The 27,386-nt window shown below is 45.8% G+C and overlaps 1 protein-coding gene across 6 annotated transcripts in view; it reads left to right on the forward strand.

The window, feature by feature from the left end:
• APBB2 (amyloid beta precursor protein binding family B member 2) overlaps window positions 1-27,386 on the forward strand; it is a 501,466-nt gene that overhangs the window by 254,845 nt on the left and 219,235 nt on the right. For 5 of the 6 annotated variants that reach the window (XM_063921023.1, XM_063921025.1, XM_063921021.1 and 2 more), the window contains one exon: window positions 20,369-20,577. In XM_063921023.1, the coding sequence (XP_063777093.1) occupies window positions 20,369-20,577 (209 nt within the window). Of the gene's footprint in view, window positions 1-10,512; window positions 10,620-20,368; window positions 20,578-27,386 lie in introns of those variants that run through there. The other variant, XM_063921026.1, reaches the window with a different exon arrangement.

Raw genomic sequence — 27,386 nt, forward strand, 5'->3', positions numbered from 1 at the left:
AATGCAGACCCCCAACCAACTGGTGGCTAAGTAATGCAGACCCCCAAACATCTGGTGGCTGTGTAATGCAGACTCCAAACATCTGGAGGCTATATAATGAAGACCCCCAAATCTCTTGTGGCTATGTAATGCAGACCCCCAAATCTCTGGTGGCTATATATAATGCAGACCCCAAACCTCTGGTGGCTATATAATGCAGACCCCCATACTGTATCTCTGGTGGCTATATAATGCAGACCCCCATATCTCTGGAGGCTATGTAATGCAGACCCCTAAATCTCTGGTGGCTATAAAATACAGAATCCAAAACCTCTATATATCTGGTGGCTATATATAATGCAGACCCCCAGACATTTGGTGGCTATATATAATGCAGACCCCCAAATCTTTGGTGGCTATGTAATGCAGACCCCCAAATTTCTGGTGGCTATGTAATGCAGACCCCCAAATCTCTGGTGACTATATAATGCAAACCCTCAAACCTCTGCTGGCTATATAATGCAGACCCTCAAACCTCTGGTGGCTATATAATGCAGACCCCCAAACCTCTGGTGGCTATGTAATGCAGACCCCAAAACCTCTGACTGCTGTGAAATAGAATAAAGGTTCCAGAACTCTGGTGACTATGTATTGCAGACCCTAGGTTTCAGTCTATGTACTCACTATATTCTCTATGAGAAGTTCCAGAAAAGGGTCATGACTGCTCGCACTAGTGAATAGCACCAATTAGAGTGCAAGGAGTAGTCTGTTCTCCATGATTGCATTTGGGTACAGTCAATAATAAAGTAAATACATGCTAGGTAAAGAACAGCCTGTACTATGTACATTTTCTCTGTTGGGGATCTTCCTGACTTCTGGTTGGCCCATCCGTCAGCCAGTACGTACCAGTATGGGCTAGAATGGTGTGTGCTGTGTTTCAGTTCAGCCTTGGTGAGAGACCATATAGAGCAGGCATTCCCAACCACGGTCCTCAAGGCACACCAACAGTGCAGGTTTTAGTGATATCCAGGCTGCAGCACAGATGATTAAATCAAAATAACTGAGCTGCTAATTAAGTCACCGGTGCTGCAGCCTGGATATCACTAAAACCTGCACTGTTAGTGTGCCTTGAGGACCGTGGTTGGGAATACCTGATATAGAGAAATACAAAGTGGCCAAAGCCTAAATGCCTGTCCATTTATATGAGATTTCCTGTGGTATACACTGATTTACATTAACATTTATGTATTTTAATAGTTCTTTTCTTCGGCACCAGGTGGAACTGTCCTGAGACATAATAATAATACAGTGTTTTCAGCCACACCTTATGGGAAACCTGCTACATTTTTGTGTTACTAGTATAATCAGCACAATTGCTTTGTCAGTTCACTTCCCTGTGGTTAGAGGTCTTACAGAGAATCCTCCGCCCCAGGCACTAATATGCAGTCTTACCTACAGTATCAGGTGAAGGTCTAACCCTGTAGCAATAAATAGAGCAGCATCAGCTCAGAGTTTTGCTGTAGACTGTTTATTTCTCTATCAGGTATGTGTCCAAGGGAAAGAGAAATGATTGTACAGCCTGGACTTGAATTAATTGACCCACGGCTCGCTTGCCACATCCACATAGTGCACAGCATACTAACTTCGCAGTCCGAGTCGTGTTGTAGTGATTGATATTCAGTGTACTGTGTGTCAGTGCCCAGTATAGCATATAACTAAATGTGTAACACACACACCCTGGGACAGAATTAGCACTGTGCCCCGTGCTGGGTACTCTTCGCTTTTCTGTCGGAGTATGATCTCCTATGTGGGAGAATAAGCGTCTTTGTACACAAACGCTTCAGCCACCTGCTCATAAGATGGACCATCTCCGTGCATCTAATTAGCCATCTCCCAGTCACCACCCAGGAAGACCCAATACATTTTCAGTGTACTTCTCTCTGCGATCATCTGCAACATACTTGCCTACTTTTGAAAAAGCATTTCAGGGAGACTATGAAAGTAACATCTAGAAGTGCTGCAGACCCTCCAACATGACCCGCCCCACTAGGTACAAAATGCTCTGTTCCTGGACTTCCCTCTTAATTTATTATTGCCATCACCTGTGTTGAACTAGTTAAATGATAAGAAAGCTGTTTCTTCACAGGTGATGGCAATCATAAATTAAGTCCAGAAACAGAGCATTTTGTACCTAGTGGGGCGGGTCATGTTGGAGGGTATGTAAGTGCGGACGTGTACTGCTATATCTGAGAGAAGTGTCGTAAAAATTACTTACATTAAAATGTAAATGAGCCCCAAAGTTAGTAAGATCTACTTGTTGAAAAAAAGTCACTGATATTTTGCAGGATTTGTTTGTGTATTGTGTTTTACAAGAGGTTCCATGTACTGTAAGTGGCCACGAGAAACCTTACTTAAAATTCACATAACCATAGGGAACATTGGGGGTAATTCTGAGTTGATCGCAGCAGCAAGTTTGTTAGCAATTGGGCAAAACCATGTGCACTGCAGGGGGGGCAGATATAACATTTGCAGAGAGAGTTAGATTTGGGTGGGTTATTTTGTTTCAGGGTAAATACTGGCTGCTTTATTTTTACACTGCAATTTAGATTTCAGTTTGAATACACCAGACCCTCAAACATGACCCGCCCCACTAGGTACAAAATGCTCTGTTTCTGGACTTCCCTCTTAATTTATGATTGCCATCAGCTGTGTTGAACTAGTTAAATGATAAGAAAGCTGTTTCTTCACAGGTGATGGCAATCATAAATTAAGAGGGAAGTCCAGAAACAGAGCATTTTGTACCTAGTGGGGCGGGTCATGTTGGAGGGTATGATACACCCCACCCAAATCTAACTCTGCACATATTATTTCTCTTACGTCCTAGAGGATGCTGGGGACTCCGTAAGGACCATGGGGTATAGACGGGCTCCGCAGGAGACATGGGCACTATAAAGAACTTTTAGTATGGGTGTGCACTGGCTCCTCCCTCTATGCCCCTCCTCCAGACCTCAGTTAGATTTTGTGCCCAGAGGAGATAGGGTGCATTACAGGGGAGCTCTCCTGAGTTTCTCTGAAAAAGAATTTCGTTAGTTTTTTTATTTTCAGGGAGCACTGCTTGCAACAGACTCCCTGCATCGTGGGACTGAGGAGAGAGAAGCAGACCTACTTAAGTGATAGGCTCTGCTTCTTAGGCTATTGGACACCATTAGCTCCACAGGGAGTCGGAACGCAGGTCTCACCCCGCCGTTCGTCCCAGAGCCGCGCCGCCGTCCTCCTCGCAGGGCCGGAAGGTAGAAGCCGGGTGAGTATAAGAAGAAAAGAAGGCTTCAAGGCGGCAGAAGACTTCAGATCTTCACTGAGGTAAGCGAGCAGCGGTAACGCTGCGCGCCATTGGTCCCACACACTACACACACGGAACAGGCACTGATGGGTGCAGGGCGCAGGGGGGGCGCCCTGGGCAGCAATAAACCTCTGGACTGACAATAAGGGTACATTAGGCTGCGGAGGCAGTAAATGCAGAGATCCCCCGCCATTTTTTGTATATTGAAGCGGGACCGAAGCCCGCCGCTGGAGGGGGCGGAGCTTGATCCCTCAGCACTAACAGCGCCATTTTCTCCACAGAACGCTGCAGAGAAGCTGGCTCCCCGGACTCTCCCCTGCTGAACTCGGTGACAGAGGGCTGAAAAGAGGGGGCATTTTTAAGGCGCAGTGAGTGTATACACATTGATTATATATATAAAAAGCGCTATCTGGGTTTTATTCCAGTGTCAGTTGGCGCTGGGTGTGTGCTGGCATACTCTCTCTCTGTCTCTCCAAAGGGCCTTGTTGGGGAATTGTCCCCTTATAGATATATCCCTGTGTGTGTGGGGGTGTCGGTACGTGCATGTCGGCATGACTGAAGCGGAAGGCTCGTCCAAGGAGGAGGTGGAGCAGATGAGTGGTGTGTCTCCGTCGGCAACGCAGACTCATGATTGGATGGACATGTGGCATATGTTAAATGCAAGTGTGGCCTCATTACATAAGAAACTGGACAAAGCAGAGCCCAGGGAGAAAACAGGGAGTCAATCCACGGATTGGACTGGGTCACAGGGCCCCTCTGGGCCTCAAAAACGTCCCCTATCCCAAATAGTAGACACTGGTACCGACACGGATTCTGACTCCAGTGTCGACTACGATGATGCAAAATTACACCCAAGGGTGGCAAAAAGTATTCAGTGTATGATTATTGCAATAAAAGATATTTTGCATATCACTGATGACCTCTCTGTCCCTGACATGAGGGTGCGCATGTATAAGGAAAAGAAACCTGAGGTAACCTTTCCCCCATTCCATGAGCTTAACGAGTTATTTGAAAAAGCTTGGGAAACTCCAGATAAAAAACTGCAGATACCCAAAAGGGTTCTTATGGCGTATCCTTTCCCTGTACAGGACAGGGTACGTTGGGAATCCTCTCCCAGGGTGGACACGCTTTAACACGCCTGTCCAAGAAGGTGGCGCTACCGTCTCCGGACACAGCAGCCCTCAAGGATCCTGCTGATCGCAGACAGGAGACTACTTTAAAGTCTATTTATGCGCATACAGGTGCTTTGCTCAGACCGGCAATAGCATCGGCATGGGTATGTAGCGCAGTTGCAGCATGGACAGATACCTTGTCAGCTGACCTTGATACCTTAGACAGGGATACCATTTTATTAACCTTATCCCACATTAAAGACGCAGTCTTATATATGAGGGACGCTCAAAGAGACGTTGGGCTGCTGGGTTCCAGAGCCAATGCCATGGCTATTTCTGCGAGACGAGCTCTATGGACCCGCCAATGGACGGGTGATGCAGACTCAAAGAAGCATATGGAGGTTTTACCTTACAAGGGTGAAGTGTTGTTTGGGGAGGGGCTCGCGGACCTGGTTTCCACAGCTACCGCGGGTAAATCTACTTTTTTACCTTTTGTTCCCCAACAGCAAAAGAAAACTCCACAGTATCAGATGCAGTCCTTTCGGTCGCATAAGTCCAGAAGAGGTCGGGGGTCCTCCTTCCTTGCCAGAGGTAAGGGTAGAGGAAAGAGAACACCTGCTTTGGCTAGTTCCCGGGAGCAGAAGTCCTCCCCGGCTTCTACAAAATCCACAGCATGATGCTGGGGCTCCCCTAAGGGAGTCCGCACCGGTGGGGGCACGCCTTCGACTTTTCAGCCAGATCTGGGTTCTTTCAGACGTGGATCCTTGGGCGATGGAAATTGTTTCCCAAGGCTAAAAGCTGGAATTCGAAGAGGTGCCCCCTCGCCGATTTTTCAAGTCGGCCTTGCCAGCTTCACCCCCGGAGAGGGAAGTAGTGTTAGCTGCAATTCAAAAGCTGTGTCAACAGCAAGTGGTTGTCAAGGTTCCCCTGGTCCAACAGGGAAAAGGGTATTATTCAACCCTGTTTGTGGTCCTGAAGCCGGATGGTTCGGTCAGACCCATTTTAAATCTAAAATCCCTAAACCTGTACTTGAAAAAGTTCAAATTCAAGATGGAATTGCTCCGAACTGTAATATCCAGCCTGGAAGGGAGGGATTTTATGGTGTCACTAGACATAAAGGATGCATACCTTCATGTCCCCATATATCCCCCTCATCAGGAGTACCTGAGATTCGCTGTACAGGACTGTCATTACCAGTTTCAGACGTTGCCGTTTGGGCTCTCCACGGCCCGAGGATTTTCACCAAGGTAATGGCGGAGATGATGGTGCTCCTGCGCAGGCAGGGAGTCACAATTATCCCATACTTGGACGATCTCCTGATAAAGGCGAGATCGAGAGATCAATTGCTGAAGAGCGTGTCGCTCTCCCTGAGAGTGCTGCAACAGCACGGTTGGATTCTCAATCTGCCAAAGTCACAATTGGTTCCAACGACTCGGCTATCATTCCTAGGCATGATTCTGGACACGGAACAAAAGAGGGGTTTTCTCCCATTAGAAAAAGCCCAGGATCTCCAGAACATGGTCAGAGACCTGCTAAAACCAAAAAGAGTGTCTGTTCATCAATGCACTCGAGTTCTGGGAAAAATGGTGGCAGCCTACGAGGCCATCTTCTTCGGCAGGTTTCATGCGAGGACTTTTCAGTGGGACCTTCTGGACAAGTGGTCCAGGTCCCATCTACAAATACATCAAAAAATAACCCTGTCCCCCAGGGCCAGGTTGTCTCTCCTGTGGTGGCTGCAGAGTGCTCACCTTCTAGAGGGTCGCAGGTTCGGCATTCAAGACTGGGTTCTGGTGACCACGGACGCGAGCCTCCAAGGATGGGGAGCAGTCACTCAAGGAAGAAATTTTCAGGGACTATGATCAAGCCAGGAGGCTTGTCTACACATCAACATACTGGAATTGAGGGCCATATACAACGGCCTACGACAAGCGGAGAATCTTCTTCGCGACCTACTGGTTCTGATTCAATCAGACAACGTCACAGCCGTGGCTCATGTAAACCGCCAAGGCGGGCCAAGGAGCAGAGTGGCGATGGCGGAAGCCACCAGTATTCTTCGCTGGCTGGAAAATCACGTAAGCGCTCTGTCAGCTGTCTTCATTCCGGGAGTGGACAACTGGGAAGCAGACTTCCTCAGCAGACACGATCTCCATCCAGGAGAGTGGGGACTTCATCAAGAAGTTTTTGCAGAGATAACAAGTCTTTGGGGAATTCCTCAAATAGACAAGATGGCGTCACGTCTCAACAAGAAGCTTCGGAGGTATTGTGCCAGGTCACGGGACCCTCAGGCAGTAGCAGTAGACGCCCTGGTGACACCATGGGTGTTTCAGTCGGTCTATGTGTTTCCTCCTCTTCCTCTAATCTCAAAATTATTGAGAATCATAAGACAAAAAAGAGTGCAGACAATACTCATTGTTCCAGATTGGCCTCAAAGGGCCTGGTACTCAGATCTTCAGGAAATGCTCACAGAAGATCCGTGGCCTCTTCCTCTCAGGGAGGACCTGTTACAGCAGGGGCCCTGCGTGTTCCAAGACGTACCGCGGTTACGTTTGACGGCATGGCGGTTGAACACCGAATCCTAGCTGGGAAGGGTATTCCGGAGGAAGTCATCCCTACTCTGATAAAGGCTAGGAAGGAGGTGATGGCAAAGCATTATCACTGTATCTGGAGGAAGTATGTATCTTGGTGTGAAGCCAAGAAGGCTCCTACGGTAGATTTCCATCTGGGCCGGTTTCTCCACTTTCTACAGACAGGAGTGGATACGGGCCTGAAGTTAGGCTCCATTAATGTACAGATTTCGGCCCTATCTATATTCTTTCAGAAGGAACTGGCTTCTCTCCCAGAAGTTCAGACGTTTGTGAAGGGAGTGCTGCACATCCAGCCCCCCTTTGTGCCCCCAGTGGCACCGTGGGACCTTAACGTGGTGTTAAGTTTCCTGAAATCTCACTGGTTTGAGCCTCTTCAAACGGTTGAATTAAAATTTCTCATGTGGATGGTGGTCATGTTATTGGCCTTGGCATCTGCAAGGCGGGTGTCCGAATTAGCGGCCTTGTCCCACAAGAGCCCCTATTTGATTTTCCATGTGGATAGAGCGGAGTTGAGGACTCGTCCTCAATTTTTGCCTAAGGTGGTTTCTTCATTTCATATGAATCAACCTATTGTGGTGCCTGTGGCTACAGGGGACTGGGAGGACTCCAAGTCCCTGGATGTAGTCAAGGCCTTAAAGATTTATGTAGCCAGGACGGCTAGGGTTAGGAAAACAGAGGCTCTGTTTGTCCTGTATGCAGCCAACAAGGTTGGCGCTCCTGCTTCTAAGCAGACTATTGCTCGCTGGATCTGTAACACGATTCAGCAGGCTCATTCTACGGCTGGATTGCCGTTACCAAATTCAGTAAAGGCCCATTCCACTAGGAAGGTGGGCTCTTCTTGGGCGGCTGCCCGAGGCGTCTCGGCATTACAGCTTTGCCGAGCAGCTACTTGGTCGGGTTCAAACACTTTTGCAAAATTCTACAAGTTTGATACCCTGGCTGATGAGGACCTTGCGTTTGCTCAGTCGGTGCTGCAGAGTCATCTGCACTCTCCCGCCCGGTTGGGAGCTTTGGCATAAACCCCATGGTCCTTACAGAGTCCCCAGCATCCTCTAGGACGTAAGAGAAAATAAGATTTTAAACCTACCGGTAAATCTTTTTCTCCTAGTCCGTAGAGGATGCTGGGCGCCCGTCCCAGTGCGGACTACATCTGCAAGACTTGTATATAGTTGTTGCTTTCATAAGGGTTATATTACAGTTAGAATCGGTCTTTGACTAATACTGTTTTTTTGTTCATACTGTTAACTGGTTGCGTATATTCCAGGTTATATGGTATGATTGATGTGGGCTGGTATGAATCTTGCCCTTAGATTAACAAAATCCTTTCCTCATATTGTCCATCTCCTCTGGGCACAGTTCTCTAACTGAGGTCTGGAGGAGGGGCATAGAGGGAGGAGCCAGTGCACACTCATACTAAAAGTTCTTTATAGTGCCCATGTCTCCTGCGGAGCCCGTCTATACCCCATGGTCCTTACGGAGTCCCCAGCATCCTCTACAGACTAGGAGAAAAAGATTTACCGGTAGGTTTAAAATCTTATTATCTGCCCCCCCCCTGCAGTGCACATGGTTTTGTCCAACTGCTAACAAAATTGCTGCTGCGATCAACTCAGAATTAGGCCTATAGGTGGTCATTCCGAGTTGATCGTAGCTGTGCTAAATTTAGCACAGCTACAATCATTTTCCCTGACATGCAGGGGGATGCCCAGCACAGGGCTAGTCCGCCCCGCATGTCAGTGCCGGCCCCCCTGCACAAATACAAAAGCATTGCCGCTCTCTTGTATTTGCGGAGTAACTCCCGGCCAGCGTAGCTCCTGCGGCTGTCCGGGAGTTGTGTGTCGCTGCCGCTGGCCGCAGCGGCTGCGTGAGACGTCACGCAACCGCTGCGGCACGCCCCTCCAATGGTCTGGCCATGCTCAGAGGCGCTGCGGCACGCCCCCCCAACGGTCCAGCCATGCTCAGAGGCGATCGCTAGGCAGCGACGACTGCCATGCGCCGGCACCACAGTGCGCAGTTCCAACCCGATCGATGCGCTGCGACAAACTGCAGCGAGCGATCTGGTCGGAATGACCCCCATTGTGCCTTATAACCAATGCAGGGAAATGGCACTGATGTTCCCATTTGAATGTATGTATCTCTGATTTTTCTTTCCCCAAGAATGTAACAGCTATAGAATGGGGATAAGGTGCAATCAGGGATATTGATGGACTATTCAGGGAGTCAGGGAGATTGCTGCTATTTCAGGGAGTCTCCTGCAGAATACAGGAGGGTAGGCACCTATGATCTGCAATCGCAACTGCGACTCTGTATAGGGCCCGATTCAGGTTGGATCACAATAGGCAATCCAACCGCAAAAATTACTAAAAGGATGCTGGTGCATGAGGATGATGGTATGCCTCCTATGGGCAACCCTACTTTCTGCGATAAAGCAGAAATTGCGGTGCAATTGCAGTTTTTGGTTGGTCAAGGTGGTGGTGGGGGGGGGGGGGAGCGGCGGTCAGCATGCTGGGCGACCATGCCTGTGATGGGCGGCACCCAGCATGCAATCACAAGGATTGCAAATTCTGCTACTTAGCAGAATTTGCAATCCTTACTGAATTAGGTTCATAATAAGGACACATACACAGTGCGACTTAGATGCATGCACAGTAAAAAAAAAAAATGTTAAAAACCCAATCAACTCCTTTGCACATCAGCATTGCATCTGACTCGGAATTAGGCCTTTATAGTGTCCGATAATAGGCTTTAAAACCTTATAGCAATCAGCCCAGCAGGATCCCAGGGAGATACCCTGCCAACTGTCCAACACTGCTTCTAGCAAAATGTGCATCCGTGTGACAACCCACATGCACACGATGCCTAAACAGCGTGCTGTACCCAGGCAAGGAGCCCTGTGTTTTACCCAGCAAAAGGCCCAGAGCTGTGCAGAGCGTGAAGCCCATATGTGTGACAGTGCTGGGTCTTTAGCTAGGAACATTTCTGGGCATTATACTCCTAGCATTACTATGGTATATAAAGTGAGAATAATACAGTGCTGCCAGGACAAAAAGTGGGCAGCTCGCCATGAGCCGCCCTCCCTGTCCCCCACGGAGTATTTCCTAGTTGTGCCATACAATTTCCCTATCACTAGAAATGAGTGCTGGGTGTATCTACGTCATCTCATGGAGGACGTGTACAGCTACAATTACGGCCGCTGTTTATAAATGTTCTCCATTGCCACTAGGAACGTATGCTGCTACCGGCAGCAAAACACATGGGACAAATATGGCCTTTAAAAAGAGACAGATCTGTTTTTGCTAGCAGATGGTAACTATATGTACGGTGGTGAAGGTTGTGCCTTTATTCCCTGCTCCCCACGTGACAGCATCTCCGTTACTGCATGAGAGATGCGCTTTTTGTTGCCATGACAACCTCTCATGCTGTGAGGAAGCAGCATTCCAAATTTCCAACTCTCCTGCTGTTTATTTCTCTCTATTGATGAGCAACGTTATCAGAAATAGACGTCATTGTAGTGCTATCTCCCTGTGTAGTAGTGAGCGGGCCTGTATGCCTTCAGGATGTTGGGGAGAGAGTGTATGCTGGCCATCGTGATTGTTAATTATGAGGGTAGGTGACACTATCTTTATTGTTTGCAGTTATGATGATGTGGGGTCATTTCCGTTTCATTTTGGTTGTCTTTACAGGAAAAATTGTAAGGGTTAAAACATGTTACTTGCCAAGTTTCTACCCTTAAAATAAACACATGAACAGGAAAAAGACATAAGGCAGAGGATATGTGATGAATATGTTACAACCTGTGATGATTCAGGTCTGTGATGAAGCATAGGCATTGCTGTTATGAGGTGCATTATATATTATCATCAGCCTTTCAGCTTAACATTGGCTAAAAGAACAGTGCTACTAGTGTAGGATTGAGTTGGTGATCTTATAGCACACCTAGTTGCCCCTTGTTGAGTATGTTTCTAGGGGGAGGGGCTCTAGACTGCACACCCTAGCTGCTTGTAATGAGAGGTGCTACCTTGCTGAGATTTATAGTACTACACATAATAAAAAAAGGGGGATGCAGGTGCACTATGCAATCATTACCACTCAAAATGTAAATAAATATTACAATGTTATATAAGAGGTTGTTAGCAGAAATATGGCCAAAGATATGGGTTTGCCCACCAACGTCCAGGTCACTTCTTTATCAGACAAGTCCCTAACATTCTAGGGGTCACATCTGGGACGCAGGAAACCGCCAAACCAGCTAATTTTTATTATAATGTAATTTAAGGTATTTTGAGGCCATGTTTTCCAAATCTGTCCCTCAACCCAACAGCTCATGTTTCAGGCAGGTTTATGTACCCCCCCTAAGACCCCAGGCATAGGCAACCCCAACTCAATATATACATTACACGCCTTAAAATCCAGGGAACATAAACTACCATTCCCACTTCTTCGGGGCATATACCACAATCACCCCCCCCCCCCACACACACACCTTCCTCCTCCACCCCCCTGGACCCAACCACTTAAATCCATGCCTACAAGGGCATAGAGACCAAGTATTGAGATTGTCTATTAATATCATTGTACTTTGTATAATTATGCTATGCGATAAAGTGATTGGCCAGGCATTGTAAGGGGCAAACGCTGTCTGCATGCGCTATACCTAATTCCACTGTAAATTAAAAAACGCCTTTTTCCGCATTAGCTTTCAAAACATTCGAAAATTCCCTACCTAGCATTAAACTGCTGTACTGTATGTATTTGAAGTCAAAGTTGAAATGTATTTTTTGCAAAGTAAATTTTGAAATGATCAATATACAATCTGTCAGTACTGAACTCACTTTACAGACCGTCTAATAAGTGCAAGGGGAAAGTATTTCTCCAGGGAATTCTGGCAGTGGGCGATTGAAACACTGATTATATTTAAAAAAAAATAATAATAATACTATTTTTCACTGTCCACCAGACTGATCTATCACAAATGGAGGTGGGCGATATTTTTCATTTTCTTCTCAGTTCCACTTATTCTTATTAGATTATTCCCGGCTCGGACCTTCAGCACAGTTAGATTGGTTTAATAGAAATTGGGTATTTAATCAGAAAGCTGCTGCAGATATACCCCTTTTTCAGAAGTTTGGAGCGATACAGAATCATCTGTGAATAGGCTTATTGGAAACTTTTTAAACAGTTTAAAAGACTTTGGGGTATATTCAATTAGGGTCGGATCCATTCCGACATGTAATGGATCCGACAACCCCTATTCAATTACATCTCAATTCGACTTTTAAAAAGTTGAATTGAGATGAGGGACCCAGAGGAGGTGGGGGGGCGCGGGGAGACCAGCGGGGACAGCCGCGGGCAGACGGAGGAGAGCAGCGCTACAGGAGGTTGTCTCACAGCCGCCAGACCTCACAGCAGTGTCCACCCGGCTCCAGCAAGCGTGACCTCACTTGCTGGAGCCGGCTGGACGCTGCTGTGAGCGGCGCGGCTGTGAGACATCCTGCTGCAGCGCTATGCTGTAGCGCTGCTCTCCCCTGTATGCCCGCGGCTGTCCCCTGTCTCTCCGCGGCTCCCCCCCCCCCTCTCCTTCTCTGGGTCCCACATCTCAGTCCGACATTTTTTTATGTCGGACTAAGATGGTCATAAACGGGGCCAAATCCTGTCGAATTCGGCCCCGTTTCACTCAAAAGTACGTGAATCACTATTCGACCTTAAAAAGTCGAAAACTGCTGTCGTTTCGACAGACGGCAGTTTTCTACCCTAATTGAATATATCCCTTTGGGGTATATTTACTAAGGTGTGAGTTTTTTTTAGAAGTGGAGATGTTGCTCATAGCAATCAACCAGATTCCACTCAACATTTATCTAGCTGCTTCTAGAAGATAATAGCTAGAATCTGATTGGTTGCTATGGGCAACATCTCCACTTCTAAAAAATTCACATCTTAGTAAATATACCCCTTTGTGCTCAGGTCAGTTGCCTGGCTTCCTTAGAGTGTTTGCGCCTCCCTCCGTTGCATGGTTTCACATTTTCTATGATACTGTAGTTTCATTATATTCAGTTGCTCATGTAGAAAGAATTCTATGCATTTTACGTTATAAGCACAGGTACAGAGTGCTCCCGAATAATAAATGCATTTTTACATACATCTCAAGTCCCACACCTCCCACAGTGGTGCAAGGCATAGCGCAGGTCATTCATATCTGACCTCTGACCTTTGCCTTTTTTTTTTTTTTTTTTTTAACCCAGATTGTATACTTTTTCCTGAATTTTGCATCTTAATTCAGTAATAGTGTAATAAGTACTTGGGATTAGTATTTTTACTGACCCATCTACACCCAACACTACTGAACTCTCTATACCCTACACTACATTATGGACCCCACTATAAACTACACTACTGAACTCTTTATATACTACATTACAGTGACACCTACGCTACATTAATGACCATTAAAAACCCTACACTGCATTACATTACTGACCTCAATAGAAGTTACACTACACTATACTACATCAGGGAGAGAGAAACACTGTAATAAAAAAACAAGCAAAGTGTAAATTGGGCAACATACAGAGTATAGAGAGAGGGAGTAGTGGTGGCCAATCCCGGGATCGGTATCGGCGGGATCCCGGGATTTAAGGCCAAAAATGTCCGGGATTCAATCCTGGGATTGGAAGCTCCAATCCCGGGGATTGAGGGACCAGCGTTGAGTGTCTACAGGACGCTCAGACGCTGCCCGGCTTCCTCCTTCAGGCTCCCCAGCGCAGCGTGAGAGGTCACGCTGCGCTGTCAGCCGCTGCCAGCAGCGATCAGAGGAAGTTCCCATCCCGCCCGCCCCCCGGTATATGGTGAGTTATAGGGGCGGGGTGGGGCGAGGGGGCGGCCACCTAGTTAAAAGCCAATCCCGGGATTGCCCATTTTTCAATGCCGATACCCGGGATTGGCTTCCCTAAGAGGGAGGATAGAGAGAGAGACTAGAAAAAGTAAAACAAAAGTGAGGCAGCAGTTGAATGGAGCTGGTGTCAGTATGCAGCGCGGGGTCAGGCAGCACAGACCAGGGGGCAGGATGGAGCTGATTAGAGGCAGTATGCAGTGTGGGGGCAGGCAGCACGGACCAGGGGGCAGGATGGAGCAGATTAGAGGCAGTATACAGTGTGGGGGCAGGATGGAGCAGATTAGAGGCAGTATACAGTGTGGGGGCAGGCAGAACGGACTAGGTGGCAGGATGGAGTGGATTAGAGGCAGTATGCAGCGCGGGGGCAGGTAGCACAGACCAGGGGACAGGATGGAGCCGATTAGAGGCAGTATGTAGTGCGGGGGCAGGCAGCACGGACCAGGGGGGCGGGATGGAGCAGATTAGAGGCAGTATACAGTGTGGGGGCAGGCAGCACGGACTAGGGGGCAGGATGGAGCTGATTAGTGGCAGTATGCAGTGCGGGGGCAGGTAGCACAGACCAGGGGGCAGGATGGAGCTGATTAGAGGCAGTATGCAGCGCGGGGGCAGGCAGCACGGACCAGGGGGCAGGATGGAGCTGATTAGAGGCAGTATGCAGTGCGGGGGGCAGGTAGCACAGACCAGGGGGCAGGATGGAGCTGATTAGAGGCAGTATGCAGCGCGGGGGCAGGCAGCACGGACCAGGGGGGGCGGGATGGAGCAGATTAGAGGCAGTATACAGTGTGGGGGCAGGCAGCACGAACTAGGGGGCGGGATGGAGCTGATTAGAGGCTGTATACAGTGTGGGGGCAGGCAGCACAGACTAGGGGGTAGGATGGAGCAGATTAGAGGCAATATGCAGCGCGGGGTCAGGCAGCACAGACCAGGGGGCAGGATGGAGCTGATTAGAGGCAGTATACAGTGCGGGGGCAGGCAGCACGGACCAGGGGGTAGGATGGAGCTGATTAGAGGCAGTATGCAGTGCGGGGGCAGGAGGCATGGACCGGGGGGGTGGAGCTGATTAGTAGCAGTATACAGTGTGGGGTCAGGCAGCACAGACCAGGGGGTAGGATGGAGCAGATTAGAGGCAGTATGCAGCGCGGGGTCAGGCAGCACAGACCAGGGGGCAGGATGGAGCTGATTAGAGGCAGTATGCAGTGTGGGGGCAGGCAGCATGGACCGGGAAGGGGGGGGGGGGTGGAGCTGATTAGAGGCAGTATACAGTGTGGGGTCAGGCAGCACAGACCAGGGGGCAGGATAGAGCTGATTAGAGGCAGTATGCAGTGCGGGGACGGGATGGAGCTGATTAGAGGCAGTATGCAGCGCGGGGGCAGACAGCACGGGCCAGGGGGTGGAGCTGATTAGAAGCAGTATACAGTGTGGGGGCAGGCTGCACGGTCCCGGGGGAGGGGGGGGGAGGCGGGATGGAGCAGAAAGGACAGGAGGGGAGAGGGAAACCTGCACACTGAGTAAGGTACTGGTTTGCTAGGCAAGCTGCTGTCTCAGATGACCTGACCTTAACCACTTGCCTGGCACTGTCGCAAGGCACTGCCCGCTGTGTTCCCTGTCGTGTGGATGAGGAGATCGGATTTGCACACGTACAGAACGTATCTCCTTTGGCTTCCCCGGATCCCCCGGAATGATGCGTGCGCCCAGCATTCTAAAACGCATGCTCCAGGGGCACATGCTCTACTGCGCTCTGCATTTATGTGTATGCATAAGGGGGGGGGGGGGGAGAAAATAAAGTACATAAGACCACTAGGGGGTCTATTGCCAAAGGGGGTGGGGTGGCGGAGAGTTATTACACAACAGGGGTCCTATGGACACCGTTGTTGTTTTTTTTTTTTTATAAAATATTTTTCTACTGTGTATTAAAATACTGTTTAAACTTAATAGTAAGTTAAGTTGTTAAAAAATAGTAAATAGAAAAAGCAATAATGCTCAAACCCTGTGTTAACAAAAGCATAATATCATATGCGGTCAAAAAAAATGAACATTTATATTTTAATAGTCACATTTTCCCACTTGATATTGTTATATCCACAGGGTTTGAGCGCTGTTTCTTGTTATCGTTACACTTTAAGGGGCAGAAGAGAAACAGCTGGCAGCGCTGTGTGAAGAGGTTAGCTCACACAGCAGATGACTTAACCCGGGGGTGGTTTGTTTACCAGATAGAATCAGGACCAGGTAAAAGAGGGTTAACAGCAGGAACAGGATACAAGAATTGTCCAGTTGCAGCCAAGATCTTGAGGGTTATGCTGGGTGGTGTGTGACATGGTATTGCCCAGTTCCTTGCTTTTTTTGCTTTACCCACAAGCATGAATCAGGCCCAGTGTTCATGTGCGTCGGTACAAAAGTTGTAAGCAGGATTTATTTCATAAAGTATACTGGGTGCTGCATCTGTGTGCAGGGTTTCCCGGCCATCAGGAGCCAGGCGACGAAATCCCGGTGGCAAGCGCAGCGAGTGCCTTTGCGGGCTTGCTGCACTCGCCATGCTTCGGGCCCAACACTATTATATTCTACCTTGGGTGGTGGCATGGACCACCACCCAAGTGGGATCTGGGGGCTTTGGTCTGGATTCCGCCTGCTGATATAGATATTTATATATAGAGAGAGATTATTTTTTTTTTGTTCAGAATACTCATGAATACAGTCAGGGGCGGATACAGAAGAAAATGAAGGGGGGGCACCATGATAGGGGAACGGTAAAAGTTATATTTACATGCACCTAAGGCACGAGTGCTCCCAGATAAGGGGTGTGGTATCACAGGGGGCGTGGCCTCACAGAATACGCCATCAGGTAATGATTGGCTGTAGTAGTGCATCCTGGTTTATTGCCAATGTTTCACCCTGATGAAAAGGCTGATTGGGCCTTGAAATGTTGGTCACCTGTTCCATTAGTTATGGGAGCCTGGACCCCAGCACAATATAATTATTATAGTTTTTAGTTGGTGGTGGCAGGTGCAGCATACCTTGTTTTGAGCACTGCACTGAGACTCAGACTGCAGGACAAGAACTGCCCATCTTTGATTAGCAGAAGCAGCCAGCTGGATCTCCAACAAGCAGCATAAGACATCTTGACAGCCCTGTCACAATCACACGGGCTGCCTTCTTGACTGCACCTAGCATGGTGGTAAAGGAAGTGGAGGAGGAAGTGCTGTGCAGTGAGGGCTAATGAAGCCTTCTGCGCCATCATAAGTAACAGTCTAACTCAATGCTGGCATTTAAACCCCGCGCCTGGGCTGGACTCTGGCCGGCTGGCAGTGGGGGAGGTAGGTTGCGGTGTGAGCAGGGGAGCCTCCCCATTGGTTACCACACGGACTTGCTGTTAGAGCCGTGGCGGGTCCTAGTGCCTGCCGGCTCTTTTATCAAATCTGACTGACGGAAATAGTAGTAGTGCTGCTGCTGTTCTCCTTTAAAAAAAAAGAGAAGTCAGAAACGACAGGGGGGACACGGGCCCGAGTGCCCCCTTCCCTGGATCCGCCTATGAATACAGTTGATCTCTTTCCCAGCAAGGAATAGAAGACTTCAAAGCAGGCTGGTATCGACTAAAGTCATTTGGAAGTTGAGAAGTCATTGATTATAAAATATGCTGATTTGGAATTTAATAGGTAGAATCTGTACTAACGTTGAATGCTAAAATGAGATTCTGTAATGAATCATTCATCAGTCCTGAAAGGCAAGGTTGTTCAGCTTTCTTGTTGCTGGTGTTCATCAGGCTCTGAATGAGAATCTGCATGCCTCACTCACTGCTGCCCAGATTAGCGATAATTTGGGATACAATGGCTGTGTTTTAGCATTAATCCTGCTTTATTTCCTGCAGTGAAAAGGAATGAATAGCGGAAGAAGAAAAACAATGATTTTCTCTTCAGACGTTATTGTGGAATCTGAAATCTTGTTTAATTGCAGCATGCGCCTATTATATTGTCAGGCTGTGAGTGTGAGCCGTCCTGTGCGCAGGGCTGAATGCATTACATTGCTGGCATACATCATATCTGGATCTACGGATGACAGCTCAAGGGGAAAGCTTTAATATTGCCGTGGAAGGCGTTAAGGTGTCTAGCCTCAAACTCCTGGAGGATCCCAAGCAAAACTGTCAATTAGTGCAAATCACACAGCGATCATTTGTCTTTCATTTCAAAACAGACAATACTTGAAATTCACTTGAAGGTCAAAAAGTTAGTTCTTCGTACGGTTCCTGTCATATACAGATTCAGAGACTCAGTCGGCAAATATAGAAAGACACCCAATGCTAGAATTATCTCACAGGACCTGGCACGCTGAGAGGGGCTGTTTGGTGCCACTGCAGCAATGATTTATGACTGTATACAAAGCATTAAGGGGGTCATTCAGACCTGATCGCACGCTAGGTTTTCTTTGCTGCGCTGCGATCAGGTCAGAACTGCGCATGCGTATGCACCGCAATGCGCAGGCGCGTCGCATGGGTACAAAGCGGATCGTTGCTGTGTGATGGGTTTTACGAAGAATTAATTCGCACAGCCGATCGCAAGGAGATTGACAGGAAGAAGGCATTTGTGGGTGTCAACTGACTGGTTTCTGGGAGTGTTTGGAAAAATGCAGGCGTGTCCAAGCATTTGCAGGGCGGGTGTCTGACGTCAATTCCAGGCCCGGACCGGCTGAAGTGATCGCAGCAGCTGAGTAAGTTCTGGGCAACTCAGAAACTGCACAAATATTTTTTGTACAGCTCGGCTGCACATGCGATCGCACACTTGCAAAGCATGGATGGCGACTATCTATTCGCAGCAGTGCAAAAAAAACCTAGCGAGCGATCAGGTCTGAATTAGGACCAATGTACAAAACAATACTTTTATTATATTTACCAAAAGTATGCATTAAAGTCGACTTTTTAAAATGATGAAGGGGTGTCCACAGCACCCCCTGTGCCTGAAAGTTGGCGAGCATATATACAGTTAGTGGCTGGAGCAGCACAAGTAATGGGAGCGCTTAAGCACCCGTATCACCCATACAGCTACTGTAGCTCCAATGCTGATAAGGTGGTGACCAAACGTAGACACTGCATACGGAGATGGTAAATAAAGCACTCATTTTATTGAGAGGACAAGACATCTAATGACCATTTCGTGCTGTTTGGCATTTTCATATACCTGGAACAGGTATCTCACTTGACAACATATGAATAAATCCATGTAAATAATATACTGTTGCTTACATAGCCATTTTTTTCTTCTGTGTTCAACTTACTAAATGTCTGTGATAGCAGACTAGTATATATGAGTATGTCCTTCCAGGACTGAAACTGTTATGCCTTAAAGGCACTGTAAACCCATACTTGTGAACAGTGGTGGACTTACAATTTTTGGGGCCCTGAAGGTTGAACTGTTGTGGGGCCTCTTTGCAACCAGCAACAATAGAGCAACATCCAACAAGGTCCAAAGGGAAATGCTGCCCTTGCAAGAACCACACACCACTCAGCACCAGCAAAATTACCTTATTAGACGCCTCCTTGTCCGGGGCTCCTTTCATTGCTCCCAGCCTCCTTCCTAGGACTGGGTCTATCAGGTTCCGCCATTCCTGGGAATGTTTCAAAGAGAAGTTCTACAGGCTGTCGGGAATTGTAGTTTAATATAGATACACGTTTCACGCTATTTACAGATCGCAAATCCCAGAGCTAGACTACAAATCCCAGCATCTCCCATGGTACTAAGAGACATGCGTCCACACTGAAATATCAGCTTTGCTGTACTACAAGCCTGGTTGTCATGGTGTTATTGGTGACAGGCTACAACCATACAGTGCATAGAAACAAGGTGAAAATCTGTTTTTTTGGTGTTAAATTGCACATTTGAGATGAGTGATGAGTCTATAATGAAAATAATCTTATTTTAATAACTTACATGTAAAAAAAACTCCATCGATTTGCTTCAGGGCACCTCTGGGATTAGAGACCCTGAAGCTTTAGCTTCATCAGTTTCACTGTGGATCTGCCCCTGGTTGTGAAGCTTTTGATTGTGATTTAGCTAGAAACATTTTAATATAAAACATTTTGGAGAAAATCTTTCACTCAATTCTGTTGCAACACCTTGCTACAAAGAGCATTTTAGCAACCCATTTGTAGCACCACCATTGTACTGTGTATTAAAAATGTATGTATTCGCCTTTTTCTAAACCACTCTCCCTTTTATATGTCTTGGGCTGTGTTAGTACAGACCAATAAGATTCTGCAAACTCTATGACTTTGCCAGTCTGTGGGTGTGTGATTGCACAGGCCAATAGGAAGCTGTGTGGCCACACACCCATGGAGATGCCCAAACTGTGCGTGGGAGACGGCCAAAATCCACTTGCTCTAGTTCCCCCACACATCTTAATATGGCCATGTATGCATTTACTGTAGCATATAAACTGCAGCTATGATGTAATAACTGTTATGTGTGTTTCTGCATTACAGCTGACATATGGAGTGACCATACATTTCAGACTGATCCAGATCTACCCCCTGGCTGGAAGAAAATCAATGATTTTGCAGGAATATACTACTGGCACATTCCAACTGGAGCCACTCAGTGGGAGCGTCCTGTCTCTGCCCCAATAGACCTGCCTGCATCACGGAAGGGATCTCTTAGCTCTGCCACATCATCTCCTACTCCAGAGAGTGAGGTAACCTGCAAAATAAACCACATTCACTCTGATCTAAAAACTTCATAGCTGCTTGATGAATATCTATAACCGAATTTTATAAGAGAGGTAGCGGAACACAAGTTCACTATATTCTATTGGCTCCAGGTGACCTGGTATTAATCTGAAGGAGCTCAACTGTCTCCTGAAGACATCCCAACTGCCTTCTGTGGCATATTTCTTTTCTTATTGCCAGTATTGCCTTTCATATATTTCTGGTGTGGATGTACAGCCCCTGCTATGAAATCTTTCCACAATAGAATAAAGCGTATTATTCTTATATGTATGAAGTAACACTAGTTGTAACATTTCTGCTGACGCCAGCAGAGCATTCTGGAGCATTCTGATTTTAAAAACTATTGGTCATCAAGAATCATAAAGCACAAGTGCCAGGAGCTGCGTATAATCATATTTATTTAGTATTTTGCATTGACCGTAGTGTTGCTCTAGGATTTATGTTGGCGCCTACTGAGTTTACACACATCCTGTGTCTTGTAAATCTCCATAGCAACTGACCACTGGTGCTCGTAACTTTTTGTAATGACATTAAACGTTCTTTCAGGTAGTTTTTGTTTTTTTACTTAAACGTATCGAATACAAAGGGTACAGAATTCAACGTCCGTTATTGGTGCTTGTTCCCCATATTGCTGGGTAACTTTAGTAAACACTGGCGATATCTGTGATACTACTGGTGTTCTAACATTAATACAAAGCAATCTTATTTATGACTGTTTTCATAGGATTTATGTCTTAACACTATTAATAAATAGTCCCCATAGTCCTTACACCTCAGCCATTTGCACCATTTGCATCTAACACTTTGTGGGTACAATACAACGTCTCAGACTCCATGGTGGTGCATTTGTTACGCAGTCACAATTTGTAGTCCACTTATTCTAGATGCAGTATCATATTGCAAATCTGCACTGCACTGGTGAGCTCCATATAATGGGATATGCTATAGACCAGCTAAATGTAGACAGATGTGTATCCACGTTTTATCTTACCAGCTATTACTTTGTGCTCTCAATGTACTGTGCTTTATATGGATTTTTTCCTGACTTCTGTAAGACTTTCTGCCTTGGAAGTTATTCCCTGTGTCTGAGCACCGCACTGTTCAACCTGTGCTTAATAAAGGACAAACAGAGCTTGAAATTGAAATCATTGATCCCTATGGGAAACGAAGGGTGAAGAGAGAGCTCTGTAAAAACTTGACTGCTCTACATTTTCCCATCCATTGTCCACCTTGTGCATCTTCTGGAAAGACATGGACACTCATCACGGGGATCAATGATTCCGATTGTATACTCTGCCCTTGCTAGTCCCCATGCGGGTAGGAATACCTGTGTGCAGGAACCCTTAAGAGACATAACAGTGACAGGGTCATACCATCTACCACCTGTCGGCAGTCTCCTGTTGCTGTGACAAGTGTCTGACTACTGGCCGGCTTCAGCCTTGTACGGTATGTTGTATAACAGTGATGGTCAACAGACAGCCCTGGGGCCGTATTTGGCCCTCCAAGCCTTTACTAGCAGCCCCAGTTCCTTCCTTCCTTTGTTGCCATATTGTTATAGCTTGTGAAACGTGTTTAAAAGGCCTGCTCATACCTTATTACACATACGGTGTCTCCTTCATTTCTTTAAATGTATTGATTTAACTTGCCATTGAGATTAAGTCTAATGTGCATCCCTTATGTAAGTAAGAGGGCGTCAGGATGCTTATCTCTGTAGTGGAGAGTCCAGAACAAGACAAATGCCCTAAACCAGGTATTCCCAGATATGTGTGTGGCTATTACTGACTGGTTAAGGTTGTCAGATAAACAGTAATGCTGCTTTAATTTCACACTTATTTAGACTGATGTGATTTGACAGGAACCCATAAGGGACTCTCTCTATCTCCAATGTGCAAACAAGTTGCATCAAATATTTACTTGTACTGGCTGCAGATAAGGATTACTCCGACTGTGTGTGCCTATCTTTCATTTCCTCTTGATAAAAGTCTCTTTCCTTCAGACAGTCGGCGTTGTCTGTAAAGCCAGGAAAACGATACGGCATGAAATAAACATTATACCCTCCTGAGTGTGAATATTTAAGTGCAGCAACCAATACATTATTCTTGCAAGGAACAGACATGCAAATTTCGGAGTCATAAATATTTCACTCGCTTTGAGGCATCGGATTGAATATTTAAAATAAATGCGGATTGAAGTTATCCTCTGTCATGCGTGAAAACAAATGAAGGGGGGCATAATAAATATTTAACAATAGAACATTAACAAGTTACATGAGTGCTTTCGTCGTGATCAGTACTGAGGAAGTTGCCCATGTGGTGCAATCATTCACACTGATCACTGTGTGTAAATAAGGCCACCATGCTCTCTGTAGTAGTCCACTGTTCAGGGGCAATCAATTCAGTTTTCCTGAACTAGACGCATGCAGAAACAATATAACACATACTCTTTACCAGGCAATCAACAGAATTAGATGACATCTTTAACGCATGAGGCTGCTCTCCTAACTCACAAACGGGTTTCAGCACATTCATAAATTACAGATGTTTTTAAATTCCGTGGGTTTTCCTCTAAAGGAAAGGCTAACGAAAGAGGAATATATGCAAATGTTTATCCGGAAGCACGCTTTGGGACTGGCCTTCACTCCTAACATTTAGATAGATAGATAGATAGATAGATAGATAGATAGATAGAGATAAAGTGTTGAGAATGTTCAGCTTATATATGGACAAGAGCTCCCAACAATATCCTTGCAAGAGAGAACAGCTTACAGTGCCCCTACAGGGAGATGAGAGTCACTGCTTTGTACCATGCAGGCAGGGACGTATTAAGTTTTGTTAGGCCGCAGGGCAACTAACATATGGGGGCCCCTACCAATAAGATTGTCAATTTGATATGCTGTTGATATTATTAAACAGTATAATGTGTAAACACTCCCAGCGGGAAGCGTTTAGCATCCGGCTGTTGGGATGCTGCCAGTCATTTGACCGACGCCGGAATCCCGACGGCACTCTGGAGACTGTTGCTGAAAGACCAACAGTAACCATCCCAAAGGTAAGTATCAGGGTAACTTTTAGGGTTAGTAGGGGGGTATTGGTTGGTTGGTTTGAAGCCATAGCTACCACCACCCCTGGAGGGGGGGGGGAGGGGGGTGAAGATACTTATTCATACTGAATTCCTCCCAGCACCACATATGTTTAACAAACTGTAGTGCCCCCAGTTCACATTATGCCACATAGAAGCCCCAGTTCACATTATGCCACAGTGCTCCCATTCTGGTTATGCAGCTATGCATGGGGGGGCCATGGACGAACATCTATCTATCTAATCTATCTATCTCCTCCACATTCACAGGGCACTGACTAAACCTCACCCATGTGATATATAAATAGAAATATTATCCAGGTCAAGTCTGGTTAGCTGACCAAACTTTATATGGTCATATCTATTTACGATAGTACATCATGTAATATTTATCAGGTACAGTACATGGAAATTTCCAGCCATCAATGAAATTCTAATTAAAGTTTCCAAATGCAGGAAAGAGCAAGAGCCTTGTAATAACATTCAGTTATTAGTCTGGCCCATGTTATGAAGTAGATCTGTGGGGGGGGAAGCTGACCAGCAAGTGTCAGGCATAAAGGGAATGTGGCTGTATGTTGATAGTTATCACTCACCGTTTGTAGAACTCCAATATTAGGACATAATTAAAGACATTATATGTATATATATTTGTAAATTAAATTTGTTTTTGTACAAGAGACCAATAACACACACAAGCATGAGTTCTAGAAAGTGAACCTCCTGTATCTGTGTGTTTTTAATTATTAACACAATATGGACAATGGCCAGTTTCGAACTACAGCTGTTGGATAAATATACGCAATAACTTTTTAAGCATCTCCCACACATGCAAGAAGGCTTGTTTAGTTCTATGGTTATAATCTTATTTTAAATAGTTAATGCTGGGATTCACGCAATTTGTGTTGATAGATATAGAAAACTGTGTTACAAATCTTCTTATTACCATTATATTCATGAAAGAAGAAGTGTTACATTTTAAATAACTAAATGTTATTATTCAGTTAATGGTTTTTTTTTTAGTACTACCGCCAGTTTTTCCTTTCATAAAAGTATAAAAAATATTTTCTATCCATTAATGTTTAAAAAAAAAAAAACACAAAGCAGAAAAAGTTTGCTAAAGTTAAAAACAAAAGACTGGAGTAGGATTGTCAAATTAAAAATAGTACATTTAAAATGGTAAAAAAAAAAAAAAAAAAAGCTAATTATTATATCTGTATCCTGGAGAGATTCTTTGATTTGTGTAATAGAAGGGGAAATTCTACACTACATGGGTCAGTTAGTAACATTACTGATTTTCCGTATTTGAGTTTTTCTTTAAAAACACAGTTGATTTCTGTATTGTTTTTGAAAAACTTTTATTTTTCCAAGTTACATTGACCACGCCCACTTTGTTTCTGTTTTTACTTTCCAAAAACTGACTTTCATGTGTTTTTTTTTCCTGAATATAACTTTCTTAATAATAGTGGTATTTTTTTTTTTTTTTTTCCTTTATTGGGAATGAAAGATAACACCAGTTTGGTAAAGCCCTTTCAGTTTAATTGCCCTTTAGCAATAAAACGTAAACACAGTGAGCAGGCTTTATTAATTACATGTAGACTTGCCAAAATCTGATCTTGAGCATTTGATTTTGTGCTCATCCCCTTACTTTTTCCATACCGGATAATGCAACCGGTTCTCCTGGAGTTTTTGTCCCAGAATTATAGAAAGACCTCGATGACTCCAGAGAGAGCAGACAATTCTTATACAAAGACCTTTTACCACATTTTGCCCACCATAACCCATCTTTGGTTCACCTACCTCAGGCCATGGGGTAAATCTCCCTCTGCCTATTGTAATGGCCCTCACAACCAGAGTCTTATCACTTACACTCTTAGAGCGCAGTGACGCTGGGCTCAGGCAGATAAGATTGCAAAGTGTTAGTGTATGAGGAATGCAGAGTATCACTCTGCTGAAAGCTGACAATCTCTGCTCTCCTTTCTCATGTGTCATGTTCTGGCATCTTCTAGCTTTATTTCTCATCCAATTCTCATGGGTCTAGAGATAATCAGGGATATTCTGAGCTCTGGAGTTCTCATATTATGCAGCATGCTTGGAGCTCAGGAATAGGTATTACAGGAGGCATTCAAGTTGCCGGCTGCCGGGATTCTGGCGGTCAGGATACCGATGCCAGAATCCCGACACCCGGCGAAATACCGGCTTTTGCAATCCCGACCGGCGCCTGGAATACCCACTCCGGGATGGTCCATGCCACCACCCGAGGGGGAAGATATACTGAATCCGTTATTGCAAAGGCAAGAAATGTGCACTTCTCTCAATAGGAAATTCTTCTTTTCTCAATTGTAAAATGCACATTTAAAAGCATTGATCCAGTTAATTAATTAAGCTGCCATTACAGGGACATTAAGTATTTTCCCTAGTGAGGTTATATTGACAGATATCTTGTTGATGGTGTGTTTATGTCTTGATCTCTATAAACACAGGTTTAATTAGAAAAAAAGTTTCATTTGATTAATTAATGTGGTTGGTTTTTTTTTTAACGGACTACAAAATAATTAGATAATTTATTTCCAGTTTAGTTTGTAGATGTCACCAGGTAGCTGTAGTACTGACTGAAAAACAGTAAAAATGCCAAAGATTGTCAATAATAAACACCTAAGGCATTGCACTAACTCTATCAACCTATACACAGCGGGCACAACCGCATCAAATTATAGGCTCTGAGGGATTCTAGAGAAAAACATATTTTGGTTTCCAATTCCCGAGTCTCTTCTAGTTTCTTTATTTCATTTTCATTTGGGAATTATTTACAGTGGAGTGGTGCATCACAATATTATGTCCCATTTAGACTTTTTGTTCCTGATTATGTCCTCACATACTCAGCTCCACCATGCAAAAGCCTTGCCCATTTACGCAGATGGTTTACACCACCTGCTCTGCGTTTCTATGCATTTTTTGCGCTCTGCACAGAATCATTGTAAAAGATCCAGTATATGGTTTAGAACTTACATTCCAAATGCTGCTTTTCGGTCCTAGACTGCAGTGCCCATTGCCCCTGTTTAGCCGCCTGCCAGGTGGATATGGAAAGTGCCAGGACTGATGCATGCCAACATGCCCGTCTTCTACAGACTGTATCAGCTGCAGCCCCTAGGAGTTGTGTAAGGCTGACGCCATTGCAGGGGAGTGATTTCCTACTGGAAGTACACTTTCTATTAATCATATTCCAAACTGGCATTCCCAGGGGGAGAAAACCTCTAGCCCTGGGACTGCCTGTCCTGTGTGTGATTAGCAGATAATGCTTCTCATGGAAAGTCACTGCCACTGTAGCCAGTGCACACAGACTGCAGTTGGCTAACTGGAGATGGCGGATTTTCCTGGGGGGCTGCACAAATATCCACCACTGATAAGGACAGAGACAAAATGCCTGGAAGACATGGTTTTGGAACCATCATGGATAGATACGTCTGCGCTTGTCCCATAATCCTTATTGTAAGCATGTAGTAGCAGCTAGAGTGAACTGATGTCTGCTTGTCTCCCAGGCCGTAAGCTGCCAGCCCCTCCTGGCATCCGTCTTACAAGCTGTTGAGCCAAGCATTGTATACATTGACAAGCCCATGTGATATGTTTGTTGTGCAAATTGACAGGTTAAATGTCATCTGCAATTAAAGCATGGCACTAGTGCCAACCAACAGCCCCATAG

Source organism: Pseudophryne corroboree, chromosome 1 (assembly GCF_028390025.1).
Source record: "Pseudophryne corroboree isolate aPseCor3 chromosome 1, aPseCor3.hap2, whole genome shotgun sequence".
In the NCBI taxonomy this organism is placed as follows: Eukaryota; Metazoa; Chordata; class Amphibia; order Anura; family Myobatrachidae; genus Pseudophryne; species Pseudophryne corroboree.